The following is a 24,157-nucleotide window of genomic DNA, read 5'->3' on the forward strand; positions in this document are numbered from 1 at the left end:
AATACAATGGTTTTACAGGTGAGGAACTGAGGCACAGAGAGATTAAATGATTTGCACAGTGTCTTCCGGGGTGCTGAGCACTGCCTTTAATTCTCCTGAGTTCCACTGCCCTGCACTACCCCCACAACCAACTCTGAGTCTGCAGAAATCCTGTGCCTTGTCTGAACCACCCTTTGTATCACCAAGCCTTAGACATCCCACTTACATTCTCACTGTTAACATCTGCTTCACTGGGGCAGCCAAAGAGTTCCCGTCTCAGCAAATTCCCATCATATTCCAGGAATGTCAGGTAGAGGTTGCGGAAAAACTCCACATGCTTGTTTTTCACTCGCAGCTTCTTCGGTGAGTTCCAGTGAATCACCTCAGAGGGAAAAAAGAGAAAAGACATCCTGCTGTTAGAATACAGATTTGCTTTATCTGCTCTTTTTATGCGTGTTCAGTGTGCTGCCCTCTTAAAAACAGAAGGAAAAAAACCCCCAAACTACCCACACTTCCTTCTGTCTTTTTATAGGGAAGGCCTTGCCGTGTGTTCCACAAGTAACTGTACACTCTGGAGGTGATGTGCTTGCAAACTCTTCCATGGTATCACCTGCACATTCTCAACATACTCTATGTTGAGAACAGCACCATGTAAGTGCTTCCACAACTCTCATCATGGAGCTGACAGTTTGTGGACTCTGCTGAAGAAGACAGAATGACAAGGGACACAGTGATGTAGGTATTAAACATTAATCTCAGATTTCCACATGACTGTTTCTGCTAATGAAACTGATTCCCTGTTTCAGACCAAGCAGCCTTTTTCCTGGTTAGATATTGAGAAGAAGCAGCTTGAAATTAATTCCCATACACATTTAAATAGTTCAAAAAGGACTGAATTTAATATAACTTCCTTTTTGCCATTGCTTAATTTAAACAAGATTGATCTCTGTGGGATTAACACAACACAGCGACGCAGTATAACTTCTCACCCTCTGAGTTCCAATTTCTAGCAGATATTTATCCTCTGCTAATGGGAGATGACTGTGGCCTAGACTTAAACTCTAATGCTGGCATAAAGGGCCTGATCCTCATTTGCATTGAGGCAACTTTGCACTGCTGCCAGTGTGAATGGGAATAGGACCCTAAGGAAAAACCAAGAGGGACTTGATACAGGCTTGCAGGAATGATTTCATTTTACAAGACTATATTTTAGACATGAGAAAGAAATCACCGAATGCTTTGTATTCAGTTTTATTCCTGTGACTTCTAAAGAGGTTAAAAACAAGAGTCTGCCTTCGGAATGTTTCCAAGCTCGAAGTTCTGGAAGTTCTCTGAATCCATTAAGTTAATTGTGTGAAGACACCGTGTCACTCACAGGCAGCACAGAGCTGCAGCACCACGATCAGCTTTGCTCTGAACATCATGGCTCAGGGAGGACACACCGAGCTGAGGCCCTGCACACACAGCAGCAGCAGCCTGGGGAAGATGAATGCAGCTCCCTTGGTGTCAGCAACACAGCTCCACAGGAACAGGAGTTCTCTGAAACCATGGTGTTTGTTGCCCAGTGAGTGGATTGGATGAGGAAAGAGCAGGACACAGCCTGAATTCTGCCTGGACTACAGCAAACAACAGGTCAGTCCACTGAGTGTTTATACTGCCGTAAAAGCTATAGCACTCTATTCTACCCACCCAAAACCCATGAAATATCTGCTGATAAGAAAAGCTTTATCCATTACTGGGATTTCACTGCTAAGCCTTAGGATGTCAGAAAACCATACAAGCTCTTGAAGAAAAACATCTGTAGGGAAAGAAGATAATTTCAGATATTGGCAAATTGCTTTTCCCAGTTATAAGAGCACCTTAAATAAAGATTATGATGCATCCACACACTGCATGAATTTGGGAAATTATTTGGACCAACTTACTCGGTGTAGATATTTGTCCAAGGAATGCTACATTCTTTGCCGGTTTTACATTTGTCCAGATGTTCAAAAACATAGCATAACTGTGCAGAAACATGTTGCTGCATCATGTGGTGAAAATACACCACATAAATGAAAAGAGCTTTGGGTAAGTAAGGGCATAAACTTAGGATAATGGACTTTTTCCACTGAAAAATGGATCATCAAAATCTCCTTTTTTTGAAAAGAACTTGACCTATTTCCTCCATTGTATTAAACTGCAGCAAAAGGCATTAATGTTTGAAAAAAATCTCTGCAACTGAATCCTACCGCAGGGAAATGGGCACATGGAACAGAAGCACAGGGCTGAAGGAACCTAAAGAGCTATTTAACAGTTTTACAGGGTACCAGCATGCATTTTTACAAGCAAGCATAGAATGGAAACTGTCTGCTGGTAACTTGTACTTATTTAAGAGTACTAAAAAGAAAGCTAAGAAGCTGGCAAATGGGACAAAATGCTTGCTAGAAAAACCTTTTGTGTGTTTTCCTTACTGCTCCTACTCTTCATGTGTTTCCTTTTGGATACTGTTGTGGTTTGAGAGGAAGTGAGTTGTTTTGGGATGCTGTGGTCAAGCCAATAGGTGCTCAGATTTGAATATTGGCACCTGGTGTGGCCACTTGGGACATGGATACGCCTCTGAGAACACGGGGGTTAAAAGCAGAGAACTCCCAGGAAAACTTCTCTTGGGTTCCGGTGGGGAAAGGATTCCAGCTGCTGGCTGGGCGGGGGCGGGGAAGCCATGCGGCCGGGTGAGGTGGGCCTGGGCCCTGAGGATGGCGGGGTGGAGGGGCACCAAGAGACATCGGGCAGCCACCCCCGCCCCCTCCCCCCGCAGGAGCGAGAAGAGAGAGAGAGAGAGAGAGAGACCGAGCGCCGGTGTCTGTGCCTGTGCCACCCTGACATTTTATAGCAGGCCGGCTGAGAAGGACAAGGGGAGGGTGCGGCGAGAAAGTGCCCAGCAAGGCAGCCGTGGGAGTTCTGGACAGGCAGAGCCTGAGATTTTTAACCCTTTTCTTGGATGATGGAAACCTTACAAATGCTAATCCTCCTGGAGCTGAATGAGAAGAGAGAAAGAGATGAGATAAGAGGAAATGGGCCACGAGGGAAGTGGAGAAGAATCTTAGGTGGGAGGAGGTGATGGAGTGGCCTTTGGCTGGACTTTTCTTGTATAGCCATGGACAGAACCATTTTTCCTGTGACACAGAGACTGCATTTGGGGGGAGGCAATGGCTCGGAGCCAAGAGAGTGCAGTGTTGTTATGTGAAGGAGTGTGTGAACAGAGGTGACGGGTGAGGAGGGTGGTTGGTGCCCTCGATCTTCAGTGGAGGAGAAGATCTCTGTTCTTGAGACCCCTCGGCCCCAGGGGGTGAAACTTGGGGGGGACAGGTGTCCCAAAAGTGAGAGACTGTGCTCTTTTTTGGAACTGGACAAAGCATCCTTAAAAGAAGCAGCTCTGGTCCATGTGCAGTGGTGAGAGCACGGGGCATGGAAAGAAGATGTCATGACAGCAAATGATCTCCGGGTGGTGCCATGAATGACATGGAAGCACGCAAGGTTTCAACTGTGTTTCCTGAGGAAGCCTATGGCACAAGAGGGACTCCTCTCCTCTTGATGAACTGAGAATTGATTATCTGAAGGGTGGTGATGGACTGAGAGTTGGTGATATGAGGGATGGATGTATTAGAAATTTGGTGGGGAGAGGAGGAATGTTTTTGGAAGGTTTTCATTCTTTCTGTGTGTTTCTTTTTACATATGGCTGTAGGTTAATAAAGTTTTCTTCATTTCTAAGCTGGAGCCTGCTTTGCTCTATTCCTGGTCACATCTCACAGCAGACACCAGGGAGAACATATTTTCATGGGGGCATTGGCATTGTGCCAGCATCAAACTGTGACAGATACTCACAAGCATCCTCATCTTCACAAGCATCCTAATGCTGCTGAGCACTCTGAGCACCCAGAGTCCTGGGACCATGAACACAGACATGGCTAATGACAATAACCTCAGAAACTGTCACAGGACAGGCTCGTGGGTACTGCAGGAAATTCCCATCAACACACAGAGTGTCACATCACAGCCAGGCCTTTGCTGATGCCTCTACCCAGTTGTGTGGGAGATGATTTCAAACCCAGACAACTGCAGTTGTCAGTGCAGAGGCTCTTTGCTGCCGTGCTTCAGGATCTGTTGTGTGTGTAAGCTGGCAAGTGTCAAGGGCTTAGCTGGTGGCTCAGATCTGATCAGATTTGAAACGTGTCAGGGTGCTGCATGTACTCTGATGTCAGGAGCCTGGAGTGAACTGCACACAGCTGAATGGAGCCAGTGACTACCTAAACAAGCTGATTTTTTAATCAAAAAGGACAGCACCTGCCAATGTGTGCTAATATGATGTGCTAAAGAAAATCAAGGAACTAACTATGAAACCATCTGGATGACCTGAGGTAGAAAAACCACAAAACAGGTCTAGCAAAAAAGCAGGCTGCTTTTCAAATGTAACACAATTAGACAAATAGTATGTGATATACCGAAGTATAAAAAAGAACAGCAAGTTACAAAAAGCAACAAGACTTTTCACCCTGATATAAAACGCTACATCCAAAGACCATATTCTTTTTTATGTCAGCCCACAAACTCACATTCAGTTCTGGCTGTCTGATATGGTCTATTGCACCATCAGCTACAGCAGAATTTGTGCAGGCCAAGACACTCTTGTAGACTGTCATGGGCATGAGTGAGGTACACAATAAAGATTGCACAGGTAAAGCTATGGCCACTGCATTAAAGACTGTATTGGGCACAACAGTAAATTGATTGGAGAAATAAAAAAGATCAGTTGGCAAGAGACTACAGGGAAATCAGAAGGAAAAAACCCCACTTTGTTTGAAGACTGTTATCTCCACATTAAAAAGAGAAAGTGAATCTAGAAACTGAGAATCTCATTACTCCAACATCCCTGTTCCAAGATGGAATAGCACCATAATACTGTGTTTATTTCTTCTTCTAGTTTCTAAGTTATTTCAAAGCTCTGCTGGCTTACAGAGGAAGTTCCAGCTAGAAATATAAAATTCCACTGCCATTATTACCTCAGGAACAATGCTAGCCTTCAGGTTGACCTACAGAGCCTTCCCACTCTTGATCAGAGCCTCCTGAGGACTATAAGAAAATACACTTCCTTAATCTTCATTTAGCAATTTAAGTACTGAAAGATCAGAACTTAAAATTCCACATCTATTTAACACTTGGTTAGTTGTCATCAAGCAATGTGGCACTATCCACATTTCTGTTAATACCACCCTAGTTAATCAGCAACCATTACCACTCCCTGATTACACACAGCCAGCCTCCTGGAACACTTCCATACATTTGTGGCCTAAACCAGGCTAACTACACCCATAGTTCCCATTTATTCCCCAGGTTCTGACCCAAGGCACTCAGCGAATGACTCAGTGGGAGCCTCATGGACTGGCAGTGGGATCTGAGATGGGAGGGAAGAAAGGATGTTATATGCTGGAGGAGTCTAGGAAGGCTCTAAAACAGTTATCTGGATGGAAATACACTGAGAACAAAAATCCCAGCAAACTTCCTTACATTACCATCTGCATTTAGTCTCTGGGAAGATTAAATATTTCAAACACGATGTTCAAACCATGAAACAATAAACATGAATACATTATTTCTATAGGTACCTTTAACCATTTTTTTCCCCCCTGAAGCGTTTTCTCTCTCAAAAGGAAGCATTTAGCCAAATGTTTCCTTAACTACAATCTCTTCCATTATTTCACCCAAAGAGACATCTTGATAATTTCTTGCTCTGCTTCAGCCCTTCCAGAATCAGAGAGCAAAGGATATCCTGTATAATTATATACCTGCTTTCCAGGCTGAAGGGCAAGAAATAAGAATAAATTAAGCTTAAATTTAAGCTTAAAGAAATTTAATTTTGCAAGGCACTGAACAGATATCCTTAATTAAGCCCATGAGCGCTTCACAGTTTAGGTAAACAAGTGGTATTTTGTAAACAGGAAGTTTTTCTGCTAAAAAACTGGACTCCTTACTTAGGCAACCAGACTCTTCTCATTGAATCAATAGGAGCTAAACATTTGGCAAATCTTCACAGTAAAGCCACCTATATATGTCACTTTAATGCCATCCCAATAGGCTTTTTTAGAAGCTTAAATATGCCCCAAACCATACTGCAAATATGCACCACATGTGTAACTTATGCCATGATTAGAAATGTCTGGAAACTTTATTTTTTAGTGTGTTTTATCAGAAATAAATGGTTTAATAAAAGAACCAATTTTTTCAGAAAGGTTCATATACTTCATAAGAATGCCATTACAGAGATTTTAATGTAATATTCTAAACCACCTAAGTAGAAGAGACTCGAGTTGGAGTAGCCAGCAACCCTAATTTGGATGTGGGACTCAAATCCCTGACCTGCCTAGTTTGGTGCCCATGGTCCCAGGGATTACTTTACTCCCCTGCTTACTGCCACTGTTGTATGGCACTAAGCTGACAGACTGCCCCTGCCTTGTGCTTTTCAAAGGTCATTATTTGTCCTCTGAAGGATTCTTCAAATTCTTTTCCTTCAGCTCCTGTGCCAGTGTTTAATGAGAGGCCTCGTGCCTGCGAGAACACCCCTATAAAAAGCCACGGTGCTTCCTGTGTAACAGGACAGAAACATCTGACTGGCTCCAATGTTCACTCAAAGGAGGGGTGTTGTTTAACCCTCTTGAGCCCTCACTCCTCTCACTGCAGCTCTTCCTGCGTTGGCATTAAAGGGTGCAAGGCTGCAGAATGCCAGAAGTGCTGCAGATTAGAGCAGAAGTGCTTGGACAGCATGGGGCAGCTCAGGGAGTGGAACACAAAGAGGTGAAATGGGTCATGTCTGAAGCAGAGCTGAAATGATGTATTACGGTTATGGAAAAGAAGCTGTTTAAACTTCTGTAAGCAATATCACAAAGTCATCCCAGTGTGGAGGACATTCCCAGGGAGGACACAGCAAATCACAGAACACAAGTTCCCAATGAGGAATTTATGAGATTCATGATTTATCTATCTGCTGATTTAGTATCAGCTGTATTCAAAACCAGTTTGAAAAGCCATCAATAGGTTGTAAAGCATTTTTCAATGTTAAGAGTGTGTATAAATTCTAATAATTTGATACATTCCCATTGAAGAGTCCAGCATCTGATTTCTGTGATTGTGAATTACCAGATTGTCTGCATGTAAATAGCATCTGTATCCTTGACAACCAGACTTTATGACTGACTCATTCAGTGAGGTCATGATTCATTGTCAGAGGTATCAAAATTCAGTACTTTCTTTCACAGTACATTTCCTGCCATTAGGTTTGTGCCAAATCATAGTAACTGAGATTTCCTTACAGACAGGAACAAAGTACTGACCAAGAAGCAAGCAAAAGCAGGGACTAATCCAGCAAAAGCAATACATAAATGAACCTCAGATTGAGACCAATCCCTCAGAAAAAGGAAAAAAATCAGTAAAATGGATAGAGATGCAATTTAATGTGGTCTAAAAAGAGAAAAAGGTGATCAGAATCCTCTTCAGGCAATATGAAATATTCAGCTGCTCCCTAGGCCTTGCATAAATGTGAGCAAAGCAGCAAAGTGTCTGAACGCACATGCACACAGAGATCCCTGAACAGCCCTGGGGGTCCGAGCTTACTTGACACAATTCTGTGTATAAGAGATGACAAATCCTCAACTCCCATGGACTTTGAGGCTAGATGGAATCAAATCAGCACCTTTTCAGTCTGACAGGAGGAATGCATTCTGTTTTGGGTGAAGAATCCTTGAATGGGTCAGCTTTACCTTTTGAATTTAAATCTCTCCATTCACTTCCTTCTTTCCTATGCTACTCTTCTTTATCCTCCAGTGCAAACTTCAAAATCTGTCTTTCTTTCCCTCTTACCCTCAAGGTTTGTTTTACCTTGTTTCTCATTCCAGTCTTACCATGCAATAAAGAATGTGCCAAATCTGTTGTGTTGTACCATTTATATTAAATGCCATGGAACTGATGAACTCGGGTGATTTTAAGAGTGAAATTTTTAACTTGGAGTAATGACATTTGTTAAGTTTTTGTGAGACTCAGATACCTAACCAGCTGGCTTCTTTACAGAACTAGAATTTTGATTATTTTCATAATGCAAATTCACAACTTTAATTGGTCTATGCCTTTTTTTTTTAATTGTATGAAGAATTTTAAACAGTGCTGCCTGAGGGTCAGTTCTTTAACTGCTCCATATGGGAAAAGCTTTATTGAAACCATGAGGTTTTATGTGCACTAGATAAGGCTCTGACCTCTCTTTCAAGGCAAAGAATTTCAGCCCTAATTTAGTATGTAGGGGATAATTTTAGTAGTGTGAATAAGTCCAGTTTAGCTGAAGAAATTGCTTATGTGTCTGCACCCCTTGTTGAGTTAAAATACTTCAGGCCAGAAAATCAGTGGAGAGCACTGCACATCTTACACTTCACTGCCTATGCTGTAATGGAACTGACAGTGTGACACAATATACAGCAACAATGACCAAGCCTGAATTACAGCTGTAAAGATAAATTTGTTAATTGACAAGAAAGAAAGGATTAATTTGTTTTTAAAATACTGTCAAATGCTTACTTGTAGGTGTTACATATGAGTTAGATGTCCCACACCTGAAGCAGATGAGTTAACACAGTCATTGGACTCAGAAGATCAGACATCTGCTCTGAGGTGAGCTCCAGCCTCCAAATCCACTCATAAAGATGACACTCTGGCTGCCTACATCCAGATGTACAGCAAGGTGTACATCTCAATCCCTAAAAGCACCTTACAGTTATCCTGCCTGCCCATCAGTTGCCTTGCCAAGAGGACATCTCCTGTAGATCTGTGTTTTATCTGCCACTCCTACATGGATACTGCAGAGTCCCTATGGTGACTCAAACCATGTTTAGACAATGGAACCAAACCCTTGATCCTTGTTACCAGCTTCAGTATCTTTTCCGCATGTAAATGGTTGTGTCTTTACCTTGTGCTGAGTCCAATCTGAGTGTCTCAATAACACAAATTAATCTCAGCATCTAATTCACACCAAAATATTGTGATATGTCACGGGTGGGAGATGTATTTTTCCGAAGTACATATTTTAGTAAACATTTTCCCTGTTACACATCTTTCTTTTTGTTTCAGGCCCTGCAATCACTGTCAAACATGATTCTCAACATGAATGCAGAACTAAAATCTCTATCAGTACTTTGTTTCAAGCCATAAAACCATGATGCTTTTAAAATGCCTGTGTTGATCCTGCCCTACAAACAGGTATTATAAACCATTTAGTGACTAGTGTACTGACAGTACAGTGATCTAACTTTAAAAGCTGTCCTTTATGGATCACACCTGAATAGACAGTTGTGAATAATTTATATATGAAATTCAATCAATGATGGCCAGTTTTGACAGGTCATTTAATCCATGTAGAACTTTTGTCTCTTGAAAGCACATCTTTTGCAAGTGTGTTGAGAGTGATTGATTTTCTATATTCATCCTGCATCTGGTGTTCATATTGAACACTCCTGCTCTTACTCTACAAATTGCTACAAGGGAAAACTTTGTTAGATTTAGGATATATGCTGTACAAAGAGGGTGGCCAAACTCTGGAACATGGGGCCCAGGGTGCATGTGAAACCTCAGTGTTTGGAGACTCGACACTCATCTGTACAAGGTGCTGAGCAGCTGGGTCTATCTATGTTGGTCCTGCATTAAGTGGGGTTTGGATAGTCTCCAGAGAGCCCCTGCAACCTCTTCCATAGTTTTGTGCCTTTGGTTTTTTTTTTAAACCTCATTTTCATTCTCATAACTTGAGTCCAAATATGCAAACCTTAACTGAATTCTAAAATCAGTCACTGAAAACTACCTAATATTTACTATGTTCTGATGCCACCAGTCTGCTCTGATGGAATCTTCTGCTGCACAATCTTACTCTACACCTGGACAAAGCTCAATCAAGCTTCAATTCTGAACTCTCTGCATGCTACATTTGAATCTCTGAGTTCAGTCTTTCAAAATGGACAGGGCACAATTGATGTTCACTTACCCATATCTATTAAAATTCATCCTGCTTTAATACTCTACTTGTTAATAGTGAAAAATGTGCTAATAAACTCACACTATAGCTTCATTTAATTAAATCAATAGGTTTTTAATCAGTCTTCTTTTTTTCAGGACAAAACATGGAAAAATGAGTGGCAACATGACTGGATAAAGTGTGTGCAAAGGCTAAATATGAAGTGAGCAAGGTCTTTACATTTCTCCTAATGCATTTCCAGCTAGGGTCTGCCCAATCTTCTCTGAATTTCACTCTGTTAAATGGTGTTCAGCAAAGAGTTTCAAGCTTGTCCAGTACAAAAAGGAAGGGTTTTGTATTCTTTGTCTAGGAAGATCTAAGACCTGGGAAAGCAATAAGAATTCAGTAGTAACCTGCACTGACACAGGTGGCAGGTGTAAAATGTAAGATGCACCTGTAAATGTAAGGCAAAGCACTTCTTTAACACCTTGCCAAACCCCAAAGCAGCATCTATATTGGAATTTTCTAATAGTAGTCAGAATGCACAAAACCAAAGTCACACTTCCTTTCCCCGTTTCAGTGTCTATACTAACAGTATGTGTTAGTTTCCCCCCTACTTAAGGCAGTTCATCTTTCTCTGGCAGCAGTCCTTCATTCTCTGTCCCAGAGGACACCTTCTGTGCAACTTACCTTCAGGTCAGACACATCTCTGTAGCACTGCTCAGAACGGGTGTGATCAGAAAGCTGCACATTCCAGAAGCATGGGAGCTGGTAGACAAGGAAGGGATTTTGTTTGATGACTGCATTGAAGATATCCTAGCAGAAAAAAAAACAGAGAAACATTTGGGTATGTTGTTTCTACTGTGTGAGGTGATCTCAACTCCTCCCCCAGCTGGCTCTCCTTCTCCCCCTCACAGGCAGAAATTCCAATGGTGATGAAAGGTGAAGTCTGTAAACCTTTCTCCATAATTCTGTTGCCTTGGAGGGTGCTGTTAATCTAAGGGGTGATGTATAGATCCACACAAGAGGAAAAAGCTCTCCTGACACACTCCAGCAAAGTTTTCAAACATTCATCTTGTACTGCTGGCATGAGGTGTGGCTCCTGTTCTAGTCACCAGGGAGAGAAACAGGCAGTAAAGACACAGTTCCTGCTGGCACTGAATACCGCACCACTTTTTAACAAAGGGCAGGAAAGTGAATCTGGCAGCTATGTTGCTTCAAGGTGAATTACTAGACATGACTTTAGGTAGAACTTTATTGTTGCAACAAGTACCACAGGTACTTTATGGAGAAGGCATGGAGGACAGGTTGCAGAGCAGCCTACACCATGAGGGACAGAAAGTCTTGCCGTAAGCAGTCATTCCGTTGGAGAAGTTAAAAGGACAATCTGAGGGTAAGGTATTAGGGGAAGACTCAAGCAGCCCTGCTCTTGAGTCTGTTGTGCAAAATTCTGTCCCATGAAGGTATTAGACAGCAACTCAGGACCTGACTGAAAACACAGTGAAATTGCAAGAATCTTTTAAATGAACCTCAGGATCACCCTGCAAAGATGCTGTACAGAGTGCACATCTCCATGAGCATGCTTCCTTTGTGGTGACTGGTCAGCAGCCAGAGGTAGCTCTGAAGGAGAACAAATATCTAAATATGATGCTGTATTGAGTTATCATGTTCAAGCTGTTGAGCAAGAATTATTGGTTCAAGTCTAGTATTACATTCTGTTTCTGGATCTAAATTGAGAGTTGGCAAGAAGCACAAATTGAAAAACTGTATTTCTATGTTTAGGCACACTGTTTCTTCTCCAGGCCTCAGCCTCCTATCTGTGGCAGGGAGACAGCAGCACTTTTGTCTTTACAGGGCTATTGTGCCAAGGAGTACATTAAAAGACATCTGAGACTCATCTGCCAGAAACAGTAAAGAAATCTCAGGAGACTCTTAAAACTAAAATCTGATTACACAATAACCAGTGGGAAAAGACACAGTTTATTTGGACTTCTGGTGCCTGGAGGGTTCTGTGTTAAAGAAGGGAGGACAGAAAAACAAAGCTTAAAAACCCCTTTTGTCCCTCTTATGAATCATCTGAGCAGAGGAGGTAAAAATGTCAGTGTAGTAAGAGGAACCAAACCTTGTGACTAAATCTCCATTCTCTTCCACATTTTGCCCAGAATGATTCAACAGATGGTGACTACAGGCACAACAGCTTTCCCTTGCCTGTCCCCACATCTCATCCCCTCTCCCTTTCTTTCCTTCCTCAACCCATGGCTCAGTGGTTGTGCCCCAGTCCTGCAGTGTCCCACTCACCTGGTCAGCCAGTGAAGTGGACAGCATGCTCATCAGCTCCCGCTCCGCCGTCAGTCTCCACATCTGCTCCCACTTCATCTTCCGCAATTTATCGAGGAGCAGCAAGATCACCCCTGAAGGGAAACACGGGGCAGAGATAAAGGGAACCCATGGTGTCACGTGCCAGCCAAGGCCCACCCTGCCCATGTGCTGATGCACCAGCTAAAACACAACATAAAGGTATCTGACGCACCTGACTGCAACCCTTGAAACTTCTCTGAGGAACAAATTATCAATGCTGGTTACAACCTAGACCTTGAGAGGGCCTGCCATTGAGGCACCAAGTGTGCACAGAACAGGATCCACAAACTGGAAATTTTAAGTTGGAAGAAAGATACCTCAACATTCATTGTATTCCTCAGTTGCTTTTTGGCTGGCCAGAATTCCTAGTGTACAAGAAGGGAGAACAGCGGAAACAATGAAGCTGGATTGAAACACCAGCAAAACCTTTCCTACGGTGTCTTAGAAAAATCTGCTTGAAAAATGAATTGGGAAAGGCTCAGATAAGAGTGCTGTCATGGGGAATGAATGCAGACTGAAGGACCACAAAGAAGGAGTACTGATAAACAGCAGGCTGACAGAAACCACCTAGTAAAATCAATGATGGGTTCTGTGTTGTTTCATATCTTCATTAGTGGAGGGAGGAAGTAAACAGAACAGTAATGACATCTGCAAATGACATTTAACAAGAGGCCTTACAAAAGAATATCACGGCAACTGCAGAGAACCATAGCAGCTACACAGAAGAATACGAAATGACAAAAAGCAGGCATAGGAAAAAGCTGCCTCAGGAGTCCAAGTTGATAAAACTAAAAGTAATGAGAAAAAGAAAGGAAAAGTAGTCTGAATGCTTAAGAAAAACTCTCCTAAAACCGCTGCAGTGAAATAAACTAAAAATGGCAGACAAACTACTTTATTTCACGAGTCTTTCCAAATCAGACTATACCAGGATTAGAAAATGTACCTGGAAAAGTGCTGCTCTGGATGGGAGAGGGCATAGGCGGTTCCAGTTGCTTCCTGTATTTAGTTTCTATGACATGGAAAGTTTCTTTCTAGTAAAACCTGGCACTGCTATGAATAAAAAGAAAATCTCTCCTGGCAGTGCATTTTGTGGCCTATTTTAGTTGTGTTTTCCATTCAGTCCATCTGGTTCCCAAGGATGCTGGAACCCGTGCTGGAGGGATCCCCTTTCATCTTCAGTCAACCTTTCTGCTTCCAGCTGTTGGATTGGGAAGGGATGCATTGTCACAACATGCTGCAGTTCATTTATGCCAGTGTGTTTGTCTTCTCTCTAGCATAAGGAAAGCCTGTTTTGGAGCATGTAGTGTGCATGCATGAGCTTCTAAGAGAGTCATTATACATTGTCTGAAATTCTACATCAGTGTGAAACAGGTTCCTTGTGCTGCAGCAATAAACTGGGCGGGAGATCTCCTCTCCAGCAAAGGACTTTTCCAGCTGGCAAGGACAGTCAGCTTTGCAGTGAAATGCAACTGAGAAGGTTCTTTATTAAGAAAAATAAAGAATAATGGTTAGATAACTGTAATAGAATAGTTTTTATAATTCAAAGACAATAGGCCGATTTTTCTTAATTTCTCTAAGCCTCCAAGTCTGAGGAAGAAAAGGGGAAATATTTTAATATGTGCAGTATTCTTTTTTTTTTTTTTTGACTTCCACTCTTATCCTAGCAGCAGAGTATGGCATTGCAGCTAACAAGATTATGCTGTCCTGAGGGGCTATCATGGTAGCAGCTGAGAGTAGAAGAGGCAGATGGGGTGAAAAAACTGGAATATATGTGAGAAAGGATGTACTAAATTATAATGCAATTATGGCTACTGAAATTATTCACAAAGTTTTACTGTTTCACCATCGAAACTAATTTCAATGTGATTTCTATTTTAATTCACCTGCAGGCTTGAGTTTAACACCTTTGTACAGTTTCTATTTAGGCTTTTAATTTACTGCTCCCGGAGAATCAAGTTTAAATATTTACTTATTAGTATAAGTGAGAATAAGACATTTCTACTAAGAGGAGATTTTAATACTATTCACTTAGTGTTATTGAGTCCAAAAGCAAAGCAAAAGCATGTGTTTTGAGAACTTTTAAAACAGTTCACACAGAGGAAAAATTACTTTTTTCAGAACAGTGAACTTCAGGTTCTTGTCTTTATTGTTGTGTTGCCAAAAGCAAACATAACAAATGAACTAACTTCAATCTACACAATTAGTTTGCAGGCAAAGTGTCTGAAATAAGGAAAGGAAAATATTTGCCTCAGGATCTGCTTCCCTCAGAGTCAAATTGAGTGAAATCTCCGACTAAATTCAAGATGACATACTGAATTTAGCTGAACATAAGGGGAAAAGGGACTCGCTCTCATCTGCTGTGCTGGGGGAAGAAGAAACTGGAGGAAAAACAAGAAATGAAACGAATATTTTATTAACATCTGGCCCCAGGCAGCAGGACTTCTGATCTTTGAGAAGTGCAGCATCTTCCTGCCCTAACCTACCTGAGAAAAACAGAAGGAAAGCTTGGCAGCAAACAAAGAAAAAGAGAGAAGTGGCAACCCAAACATCTCATGAGTATTAAACAAATTATGATTAGCCACAGAGCACCCTATTTTCCTTCTCCTGAGGAAATAGTTCAGGCATATCCAGAGATGTAAATATCTCAAAGATCTAGGAGAAAAAGAATGCTTTATTACTAAATTTGTGGAAAACATCCTAGTCTTGTTATAACTTGAATGGCATTTCTCTCCTGCTGCTTGATGAGATTTTGCTTGAACTACCAAAATTTGACAGATTCTGAACTGCTCAAACAGGCAAACAAACAAGAAAGCAAACAAACAAACAAACAAAGCAGTTTCTCAAAAATGTCATTTAAGGACACACAAAAAACCCAGCTCCAAAACCAAAATAAAAAAACTCCCCCTAAGCACAAATAAAAAAAAAATTGGTGAATAAATTGAATAAAACAGGACAATATACCTGAATTAACATATTTGGATTAGAATGTTTCAGTTGGAAAACACTGCAAAATATTTTTGGTACATCTTAAAGCTTAATTTACTTGAAAATAAGTTTAATCTCAAAATTGATACAAATTAAAAATCTTGTAGAAAATTATTACCAGATCTGAAAAGGAAAATAAATTTTCTATTTTGGGTCTAGCCAAACTTTTGGAGTCACCTTTTCCATCCTTATCCCATTTTTTGATTCAATCTAAACCAACTTTTTTGTTCTTACAATGTTTTCATTAATGGTTTCCAGAGATGCTTTAAGGCATGTCAGCAAATTTGTTCTTCTTTTTTGTTTGCTTTTGTTAATCTGCTCCAGAACAAAATATTTTATTTCATTTTTCTGAACAGTAAATTGAAACTCTGCAGAAAGATCGGCCATTTCCCTTGGAATACTACCAAGCACCCCCACCTCTTGCTTCTGGAACAAAGACAACAGCTCCTCCTGAAATTCATAGAGGAACATAGAGTAGAGCTGGAAGTAATAAACAACATTTTAAGACAAAACAGAATCACTTAGAGATGTTATAGTGAAACTGGACAAGCTTTCAAACTCAATCAATTTATTACAATGGGCCTTTCAAAATGCCTGAAAAAAACACTCAGTGCTGTGGGGGAAGAAAATGTAGCTCCTGAGAAAGAATTTTCTGTAGGATCTTGCCTGTTTCTTTTGGGTGGAACAGGATGCTTTTGTGAGCCTTTGAGGCAATGCCATGTTATATGAGTAGCACCTCAGAATCCATCCCTGTCAGATTTTTAAAAATTCTTCTTGAAATCAGGCCTGCAACACTGAACCAGCTAGACAAATAACAAGTAGATATCATCCTAATATCCAAAACAGACAGGTAAGACACGCTCCAAAATCTATCATAAAGCAATAGTGAGTTTTAAAAAAATTACTGGGATTTTGCCATAGCTAAGCAGCACACCAACACCAAACCACTGAGTCTGAGAGAAATCATGTTAAACAGGCCTGAAATTATGCAGATTTTGCAATAAATATCTGACCCAGACATTGAGGGCAGTAATCTATCATGTTTTGTGAAACAGATTTGGCACCCAAAATTTGAACTCTGTCTTGAGCGCTGTGGAAGAGCCGTGTGGTTCTGCTGTCCTACGAGAGGCTCCATGATAGTGCTGATTGCTGAGTACTCTAGCAAATACTTACAACTTCTTTTCATTCTCATTTATTGTACTTGAAGTCAATGGAAACTGTCCCAGTGTGCAGTGTTAGAGATGTGACTATGCCTTTGCTGGTCAGGGCTCCAAGGACTCCAAGGACTCCTTAACTGATTGTTAAGGACTGCATTTGGAATCCACTGAGCCACAGCTCCACACCACTGACTGTGGCCTCTCTTTTCCAACCACGGTATCAAGAGCAAACAGAAAAACCTAAGTATATGGCTGTTAGGGATTCAAACATTAATTTAAAGTTAGAATTCCAAAACAAGCCACTGAACATGTTTTAAAATGTACATCTTTGTGTGGATGAAATTCACAGCACTTATCTCACTTGGTTTATGGACTATCTGTTGCTCATAAATTGACAAGCCATAATATTACTGCAATAAAGCCATATTTTTCTATAGCTTTTAACATGATGTGACTGAAAGGACTGTCATTCTAGCACATTTCTGGAGCATTCTGATACATTATTTAACTATGAATTTCACGCACCAGTCTTTTTTTCTCAAAAAAGCTTTTCACAATCTAAAATACCCAAACTAATAAAAAACTCGCACGGATGTACAATGTGTTCATTGAGAATAAATGATGATCCACATTGGAACTTTTCTCTCAGAAAACTGAACAGGGCTGAGAAGCTGTTTTGAAACAAAGTGTGCGTCCCTCCAGGCACGGTGACAGAATGCAATAGCCCTCGTTTTCTCTGCACATGTATTAAAAGTGAAAGTTGTCATAGAGGGCAATTTGAAATGTTGTGCAGTCACTCTGTTGGGAGGCTGGTTCCTCCTGAAGCATTATAAACATTTTGTTTACACTTCCTGATGACCATTTAATGAAATAGAAAACTTTTACTTTCTTTATTCTCTTCTTCCCAAGTATGCTACTTTTCCTTAGGCCAAATTAAGATGAATGTTTTACTCAAGCATATTTCTAAATTCTTATTATAGAGCTGCTCACTGTAGCTCAGAATGTCCCAGTTTTCTGATTCTTTACTGCTTAGATGCTATTCTTCCTGAGCAATTTGGAAGAAGATAAACATGTTTTCTATCTTCTATTTAATGACTTCCACTTCTGGGGGAATTTCTCTAACTTTCTTTAAGCCCCAAAGCTGCTACAGAGGAATTTCCTTGACTCCAGAGTCCAGGAGGTCTGGAGGAGAGGAAACATGAGCCATAAGACTTTTTGCAGGTCTATGGAGGAATACCTCTGCTACTTAAGAGACCATCCTGCTCAGTAATGCTCTCTCCTTTTATCTCCCAGAGTCTTGTGAGGAGAACTAACAATTCCACAGGCCTTTCAGAGGTCAGCAAAGAAAAATCTTCTCTAGACCTGAAGAAACTGGCCTTCTCTCACACAGATCCCAAGCATATAAAATACCAAGCAGTAAAAATTCACACACTTAGCAGCCCAAATTGCTGAAAAGATTCACCTAACATGGAAAACAACATGGCTGGAAAATAACAGAAATATTACAAAAGTAAAAAATGGAAACTAGGGGTTATTCCCAGCTGCTGTACTTGTTTGGGCATCAAGGAAGACATTAAGGATAGTAACCTTTCTCAAAACCCTGTATCTTGAACCTTGTGCAAAGGGTTGTTGGAGACAAAAAACATCTGTGAAGAAGCTCCTTACATGGCTTCTTTTTGTGACCCTTTGAATATATAGCACAGAGAAATTACATTTTAGATGCAAAAAAGAAATATACCAGGGAGTTCTCATTTGGTAAACTATGGAAATGGCTTCTAAGAAGGGAAAAAACCCTGTAAGAGGCACATCATTAAAATCTCATAAAATGCAAAAGACTGGGAAAGTTTTTGCTGAGCACTTTTACACCTCAGAGAACACATTCTAACCTCAGACCTGCAAAGGGAGAGAGGAGGGAGGTTTCAGCCTGTATACACTGCATCACCATGGCAGTAGCCACAAGAAGTGGAGATCTGTCTCAAGGACATCTCACAGCACTGCCATGCACAAGGATGAGCTGACACATCTCTGCACATCTCTGAAACACATCATAAAGGTGCCAAAAGTGGCCACTAGCTAAAAGATGGCCAGGTACACATCTTTTTATAAAGTATTTTGAAATGTGAGATTTAAAATGAAAAATGATATTGGGTGGGAGGGGTGTGAATGTCGAAAGTTTTTACAAAGTTTTAAAGAACTTTTCTTCTCTTCAATACTAAAGCTGCAGTAAATTCTTACACACAAGATTAACTGTGGCTTCATTTGCTTCATTGTGTGCTTAGGTGGCTTCAACAGAAAAAAAACCTCCTGATTCAATATTTATTTAGGTGATAAAGTCAGGAAGGATAATTTTTCATTCTTGCATAACAGAGGTCATAAGATTTTTCAAAATCAGTTATGGGCCTACTAGACCATAACTTCTAGAAAAAAAAATCAGTCTTGATTTAAAAATTTACAACAATGGACAGTCTACCACAAACTTTGATAAGTTATTCCAATGCGTAATTACCCTGATGCAGAGTGCTTCCCTTATTCTAATTTGAACATCTCTTTGAACCTTTAGTCATTTGATCTTGCTGAACCTTTGCTAAATTGGCAAGCCCTCTATTAAGAAATGTTATTTTCTCCTCCGAATATTAATAACATAGGATCAAATTATCCTTTGACTTGCTCCCCGATAAGCTCCTGAAGCCATTTTTTCCAAACTTCATGGGAAATTTTCCAGTATTATTGCTGAATTTTGCAAATTTTTGAGTGGTCATTATTGACCTGTGAAGCTTAGCCCTGGACAAGTAGCTAAATCTATATTTTAAAATATATACAGTCCAAGAAGTGATGCCCAGCAGGCAGAGCACCAAAGCCCTGTTTGCTGTGTGTGTGCAGCTGGGGGTGAGCATGCTCTGCTCAGGGCCTGGCTCTGTCCTGAGCACGCCCTGCTGGCCACATCCATCCGGCACAGCACTTGTCTCTGAGGTCTGGTTATGCTCCTTCAGTTGTCAGACAGAATGATCATCCTGTTTGCATTTCTCAGTGTGGATGACATTATGAGAGAGCCATGTCACAGTTTTCTAGACTGGAGTGTTTTTAGCAAGGAACAGAGGGCTGTGTTGTGTGCACTGGAGAATGTCATCAGGGCATGTGAAATATTAATCTTCTGATGCCACACTTGAGGATTAGAAAGAGGTGCCAAATGGAGTGTAGTCCTATCCATGCTACCTTCCAGAAATACTTCCTGAAGTGAACAATGAAAAAATTACACTAAATTTATTTTTTTTTTTAATGAAAGACAGTTTGGTTCCTGAGAAAGACAGGGTACCAACTAATTTCTGTGTCCTGTGGATAAACAGGGAGCCAAGAGTGAAGAATGAACTGGGCAGCTAAGTTACCTGGCAGTGTAGACATCAGGTGTGACAGGAGTAAAAAGCCTCCATTCCATACAAAACAAATGCCTCTCCTGTACTCATACGTGAAATTACTCTATTTGTACATCCAATGATCACACAAAGTATTTTGTCAATCATAACAAACCTGGAGTTCATCCAATTACCCATCCTGGGTATGGATGATTGTCATGCATCTCTTAATTCTTCCTGAGCATAGAATTCTTCATGTCAGTGCCTCAAAACACAGAATTGTGAGTGAGTGAGTGAGTGAGTGAGTGAGTGAGTGAGTGAGTGAGTGAATGTCACAACTCTACAAAAAGCCAGAGGACCTGGACTTTGGGTGAGCTGAGCTGAAGAGGAATCACAGAATAATACAGACTGTAAAGGGTTACTGTGTGGGAGGTCCAGTCATTGCATCTCCGTGTGCAGGCATGTTTGGAAAAAGGGATCACACAAAACTGGTTTTTATGGATAAAAACTGAGGAGGTTTGTTGAAATTTGCTGGCTATTTACCCTGTTGAAAGCAAGTACATCTTCCAAAAGTAATTTATCTTAGACTCTCCACCAAAGAACCACCCACCTTTAAAAGAAAAAATAATCTGTTTCTTAATCCTTAGCTCTTGAAAATCAGCCTAAGTCTCTTTAATGCAAGAGTCAGGCATTTATATCAGATCTGGATCTTATCCATGATACTTATCTATGTTTTACTCTTCCACAGAAAGCAGCAAAAAGTGAATGGTAACAGGGACGATTGCTTTAAATTATGTTTGGTTTTTTGGTTTTGATCCTCTCAAAGTCATCATATTCAATAGGGGTCAAAATACCAACAATTTTACAAGGTTTCCACCTGGGACTATGTGAAGAGGAAAAATGCACCCTGCACAGGTGCTAATTATTTTGGCTGGTTTTTAATCTTAACAGTATCTGCCTTATACTTTCCATCATGGTGGAGAACAGCTTGCAAAAGCAGTTTCTAATATTAAGAGTAGTCCACAAGGCTAATTGTAACAATGGGCACAGTGAGCAAGAACCTGTCAGCTTTTCTGGGTCTGGCATTCACTCAACACCTGACCAACAAAGGAGGAGATGTGGTTCAGGGCTGAACGACCGGAAAGATATTTATTTCTATTAGGATGACAAAGAGGTTTGGAGTTTCATATTCAGGAAAAAGCAGAAAACTTCCCTCTGCCTTCCCCCCCTCCCCTTAATGGGCAGTTTATTGACTGAGTGAGATTCAGGAGGAATAGAACATTCTAAGAAATGGATTAGAGGAATGAAAGCAGCAGCACACAATGAACAAGCCTGGAAATTAACTACAGCATTTAAAAAAAAAGCCCAGGAAACATAATCCTTCCTGCACAACCACTTATTTTCTAGTAACAGAGAGAAGGATTAGGTTCCCAACAGAAATACAGGGATTTGCTTAAGGAGCTGTTTATCATGCTCATATAACCAAACTGAGGTACAGTTTGGGTAAGGAGATTGCAAAGTTGGACTGCCAAGCTTGGAGGGTTGTGTTCAGCAATAAAACACTCAGGTGGTGGCCAGTTACAGGGAGTATTCCACAGGAGTTGGTACTGAGCCTGATACGGTTGAGCATTCAGAATAATGATCTGGAAATGGAACAGAATGTGTCCTAGGCAAGGTAACACATGACACCACATGGTGGGCTGTGGCCCAATTCCCTGGGGATGGGCAGCTACACAGGGTCCTTGACTGGGCAAGTGGGTAGGAGAAAGCTCCTGAAATTCAACAGAAAGTCCTGAAAAGGACTATTTCTGAATGGAGAGTACATGCTGGGGGCCAGGTGGATAGAAAGATTTCCAGGAGAAGTTCTAAGGGATTGGGTGGACAGCAAGTTGAACATGAGCCAGCAGTGCGACCTTGGGTCAATATTCCATGTGTTGAGCTAGATCAGCCCTCAGGTCATGGGAGGTGATACCACTCTTGGCTCAGCACTTTTAAGACCACATGTGAAGCACTGTTTTGGATTCCTCAGTAAAATAAATACCCTGATACACTGAAGTAAATCCATCAGAGAGCAACTCAAATGGTCATAGGCCTGGCACTCATAAGGATAAGCTGGGAGAACTGGCCTTCTTCAGCCTGGGGAAGAGAAGACTGAGGGATCTCCTGCTGCTTTCTAAAACTACTTAATGGAACAATAATTTTCTAACAGATGCACAGAGACAGAATGAGAGATAACAGTCACATACTGCAGGAAAAGAAAATCTAATTACATAATATGAATTTTTACTTTTATTTTTCACTGAATAGAAAAATAGTGGCTGAATGCAGGAACAGGCTGCTCTGAGAGGTATCCATGAAGACACTTGAAACTCAGCTGGAAAAGGCCCTGAGCAACCTGAGCTGGTTTTCAATGGGAAGAGGGCCAAAAGACTTGGGGAGATCTTTTCTGATTAAAATTGCCTATAATTCAACAATTCTACTTGGGGAAAACTTCTCTTTTCATTGTCTGTGACTTTCTTGAGTACAACTGTATAGAGATGATCTGCATATAGAGTGTACTGCAGCACTCCTGTCCTCCCCTGAGCTCACTTTGACAAAGACTGGTCAGAAGGGAAGGCAGAGGAGCTACAGCACGAACAATTAAAGCCAGGACATGGCTGAACATAAAGACAAGACAATGAGGAAAGGCAAGAAATGAGCTGCTTCTTCTGAGATTTGTGTGTAATCCACAAGATTTGCAGATTCTTCTCTTTTGAAGTCTCTTGGTATTTTTTTAAAGGGGAAAGGTTTGTCCTGAACTTAGTTTGCCCAAACACAAAATGCTAGGTTGCCCTAGCACCCAAGAGATCCTAACAGGATCCAACTATGACCAAATCCAACTGGTTTTGTTGGCACTCTTATTAGTGGGAATGACTTTGACACGGGGTAGACAGACATCTTAGTCTCTCTGCTCCTTTCTGTGACAGGCACCAAGCTCCTTATTAAGAGTCCAAAGATGGAGTCCAACTGTGATGCCTCTTTTCTTTGTTTCGGGACTGTGGCTAAAACTGCTGTCTCTGTCTCTACAGAAAGGAACTGTCTTTCCACAATCACTTTTATGAGCACAATGAGAACCTGGAAAGTGAACTTGCACTTCAGAAGAAAACGTACTCGTTTTACTATCACTATGCATTTGTCTGGGCTTCTCCCATCATATAATAGAAGGTTTTGTTCTCAGTGTAGACACCTCAATGCCTTTACTAAGCTTTTATGTGCAAGTCTTTCATCCAAATTTAACCTGCTAATCATTGTCCCTCTACAATAAAGAGGGCACTTCAGACTGCTGGACAGCATAATTACTGATCAAGGTATGTATGTTCACATAAAGAACTGCCTTAATCAAGCTAAAAATAAAACACTTTGTTATGGTTTGGGCCTGGCAAAGCCAAAGCCCCCATGAGTACACCTTCTCCCCGGTGTCTGCTGTGAGATGTGACCAGGAATAAGCAAAGCTGGCTCCAAACTTAAACATAAAGAAAATTTTATTAACTAAGCTACACACAAACAATTACTAAACTACACACAAAAAGAAAAAAAAACAAAAAAAAAAAAAAACAAGGAAAATGAAAACCTCACAAAAACACTCTCCTCCTCCTCCCCCCTAAATTCCCAATACAATACATCCTCCAAATCACCAATTCTAGGTCCAACACCACCCTTCAGATTGCTCAGACTTTCAGCTCCTCAAGAGGAGAGGGAGTCCTTCTGTGTGTCGTGGTGGCCTCTTCCGTCCTTGTTCCGGTGCTCTCACCACCGAACAGGGATCAGGGCTGCTTCCAGGGTTGTCTTTTTTTAAGGATGCTTTGTCCAGTTCCAGAAAAACACAGTATCTCACCTTCTCACCTTTGGGACATCCGTCCCCCCCATATTTTATATACCCCCTGGGGCCGAGGGGTACCCACACTGAATCTTCTCTGGCACTGGGACATTTCTCCCCCTGGACTCAGTCTCTGTATCTCACGGAAACATAGCTCTGTCCATGGCTACACAAAAGAGTCCAGCATAAAATGCCACTCCATCTTCTCCCTTCTTTCAACATCTCTCACTCTCTCTCTCTCTGGTCCAGACCTCCATCACTGGTTCATTTCCTTCGTCCTCCTCCACTCTTATCACACGTCTAGGAAGGGTTAATGTTCTGTAGGGTTTTCATTGTCCAAAAGGGGTTAAAAACTCCTCCAGGCGGCTGGACTCCTGGCTGCACCCCCCCCATCTCCTCAGCCGGGCTGCCTGCTGCCAGCACATATTTACTGAATTTCAAGGTAACGACACAG

At 41.2% G+C, this 24,157-nt stretch overlaps 1 protein-coding gene across 1 annotated transcript in view; it reads right to left on the reverse strand.

The window, feature by feature from the left end:
- The window catches only part of LARGE1 (LARGE xylosyl- and glucuronyltransferase 1), a 274,524-nt gene that overhangs the window by 38,133 nt on the left and 212,234 nt on the right, over positions 1 to 24,157 (reverse strand). The window contains exons 9-11 of the mRNA XM_058804704.1: positions 12,296 to 12,408; positions 10,688 to 10,813; positions 206 to 361 (exon numbers count right to left, since the gene is read on the reverse strand). Coding sequence (XP_058660687.1) covers positions 206 to 361; positions 10,688 to 10,813; positions 12,296 to 12,408 — 395 coding nt within the window. The remainder of the gene's footprint in view (positions 1 to 205; positions 362 to 10,687; positions 10,814 to 12,295; positions 12,409 to 24,157) is intronic.

The sequence above is a fragment of the Ammospiza caudacuta genome, chromosome 5 (assembly GCF_027887145.1).
Source record: "Ammospiza caudacuta isolate bAmmCau1 chromosome 5, bAmmCau1.pri, whole genome shotgun sequence".
In the NCBI taxonomy this organism is placed as follows: Eukaryota; Metazoa; Chordata; class Aves; order Passeriformes; family Passerellidae; genus Ammospiza; species Ammospiza caudacuta.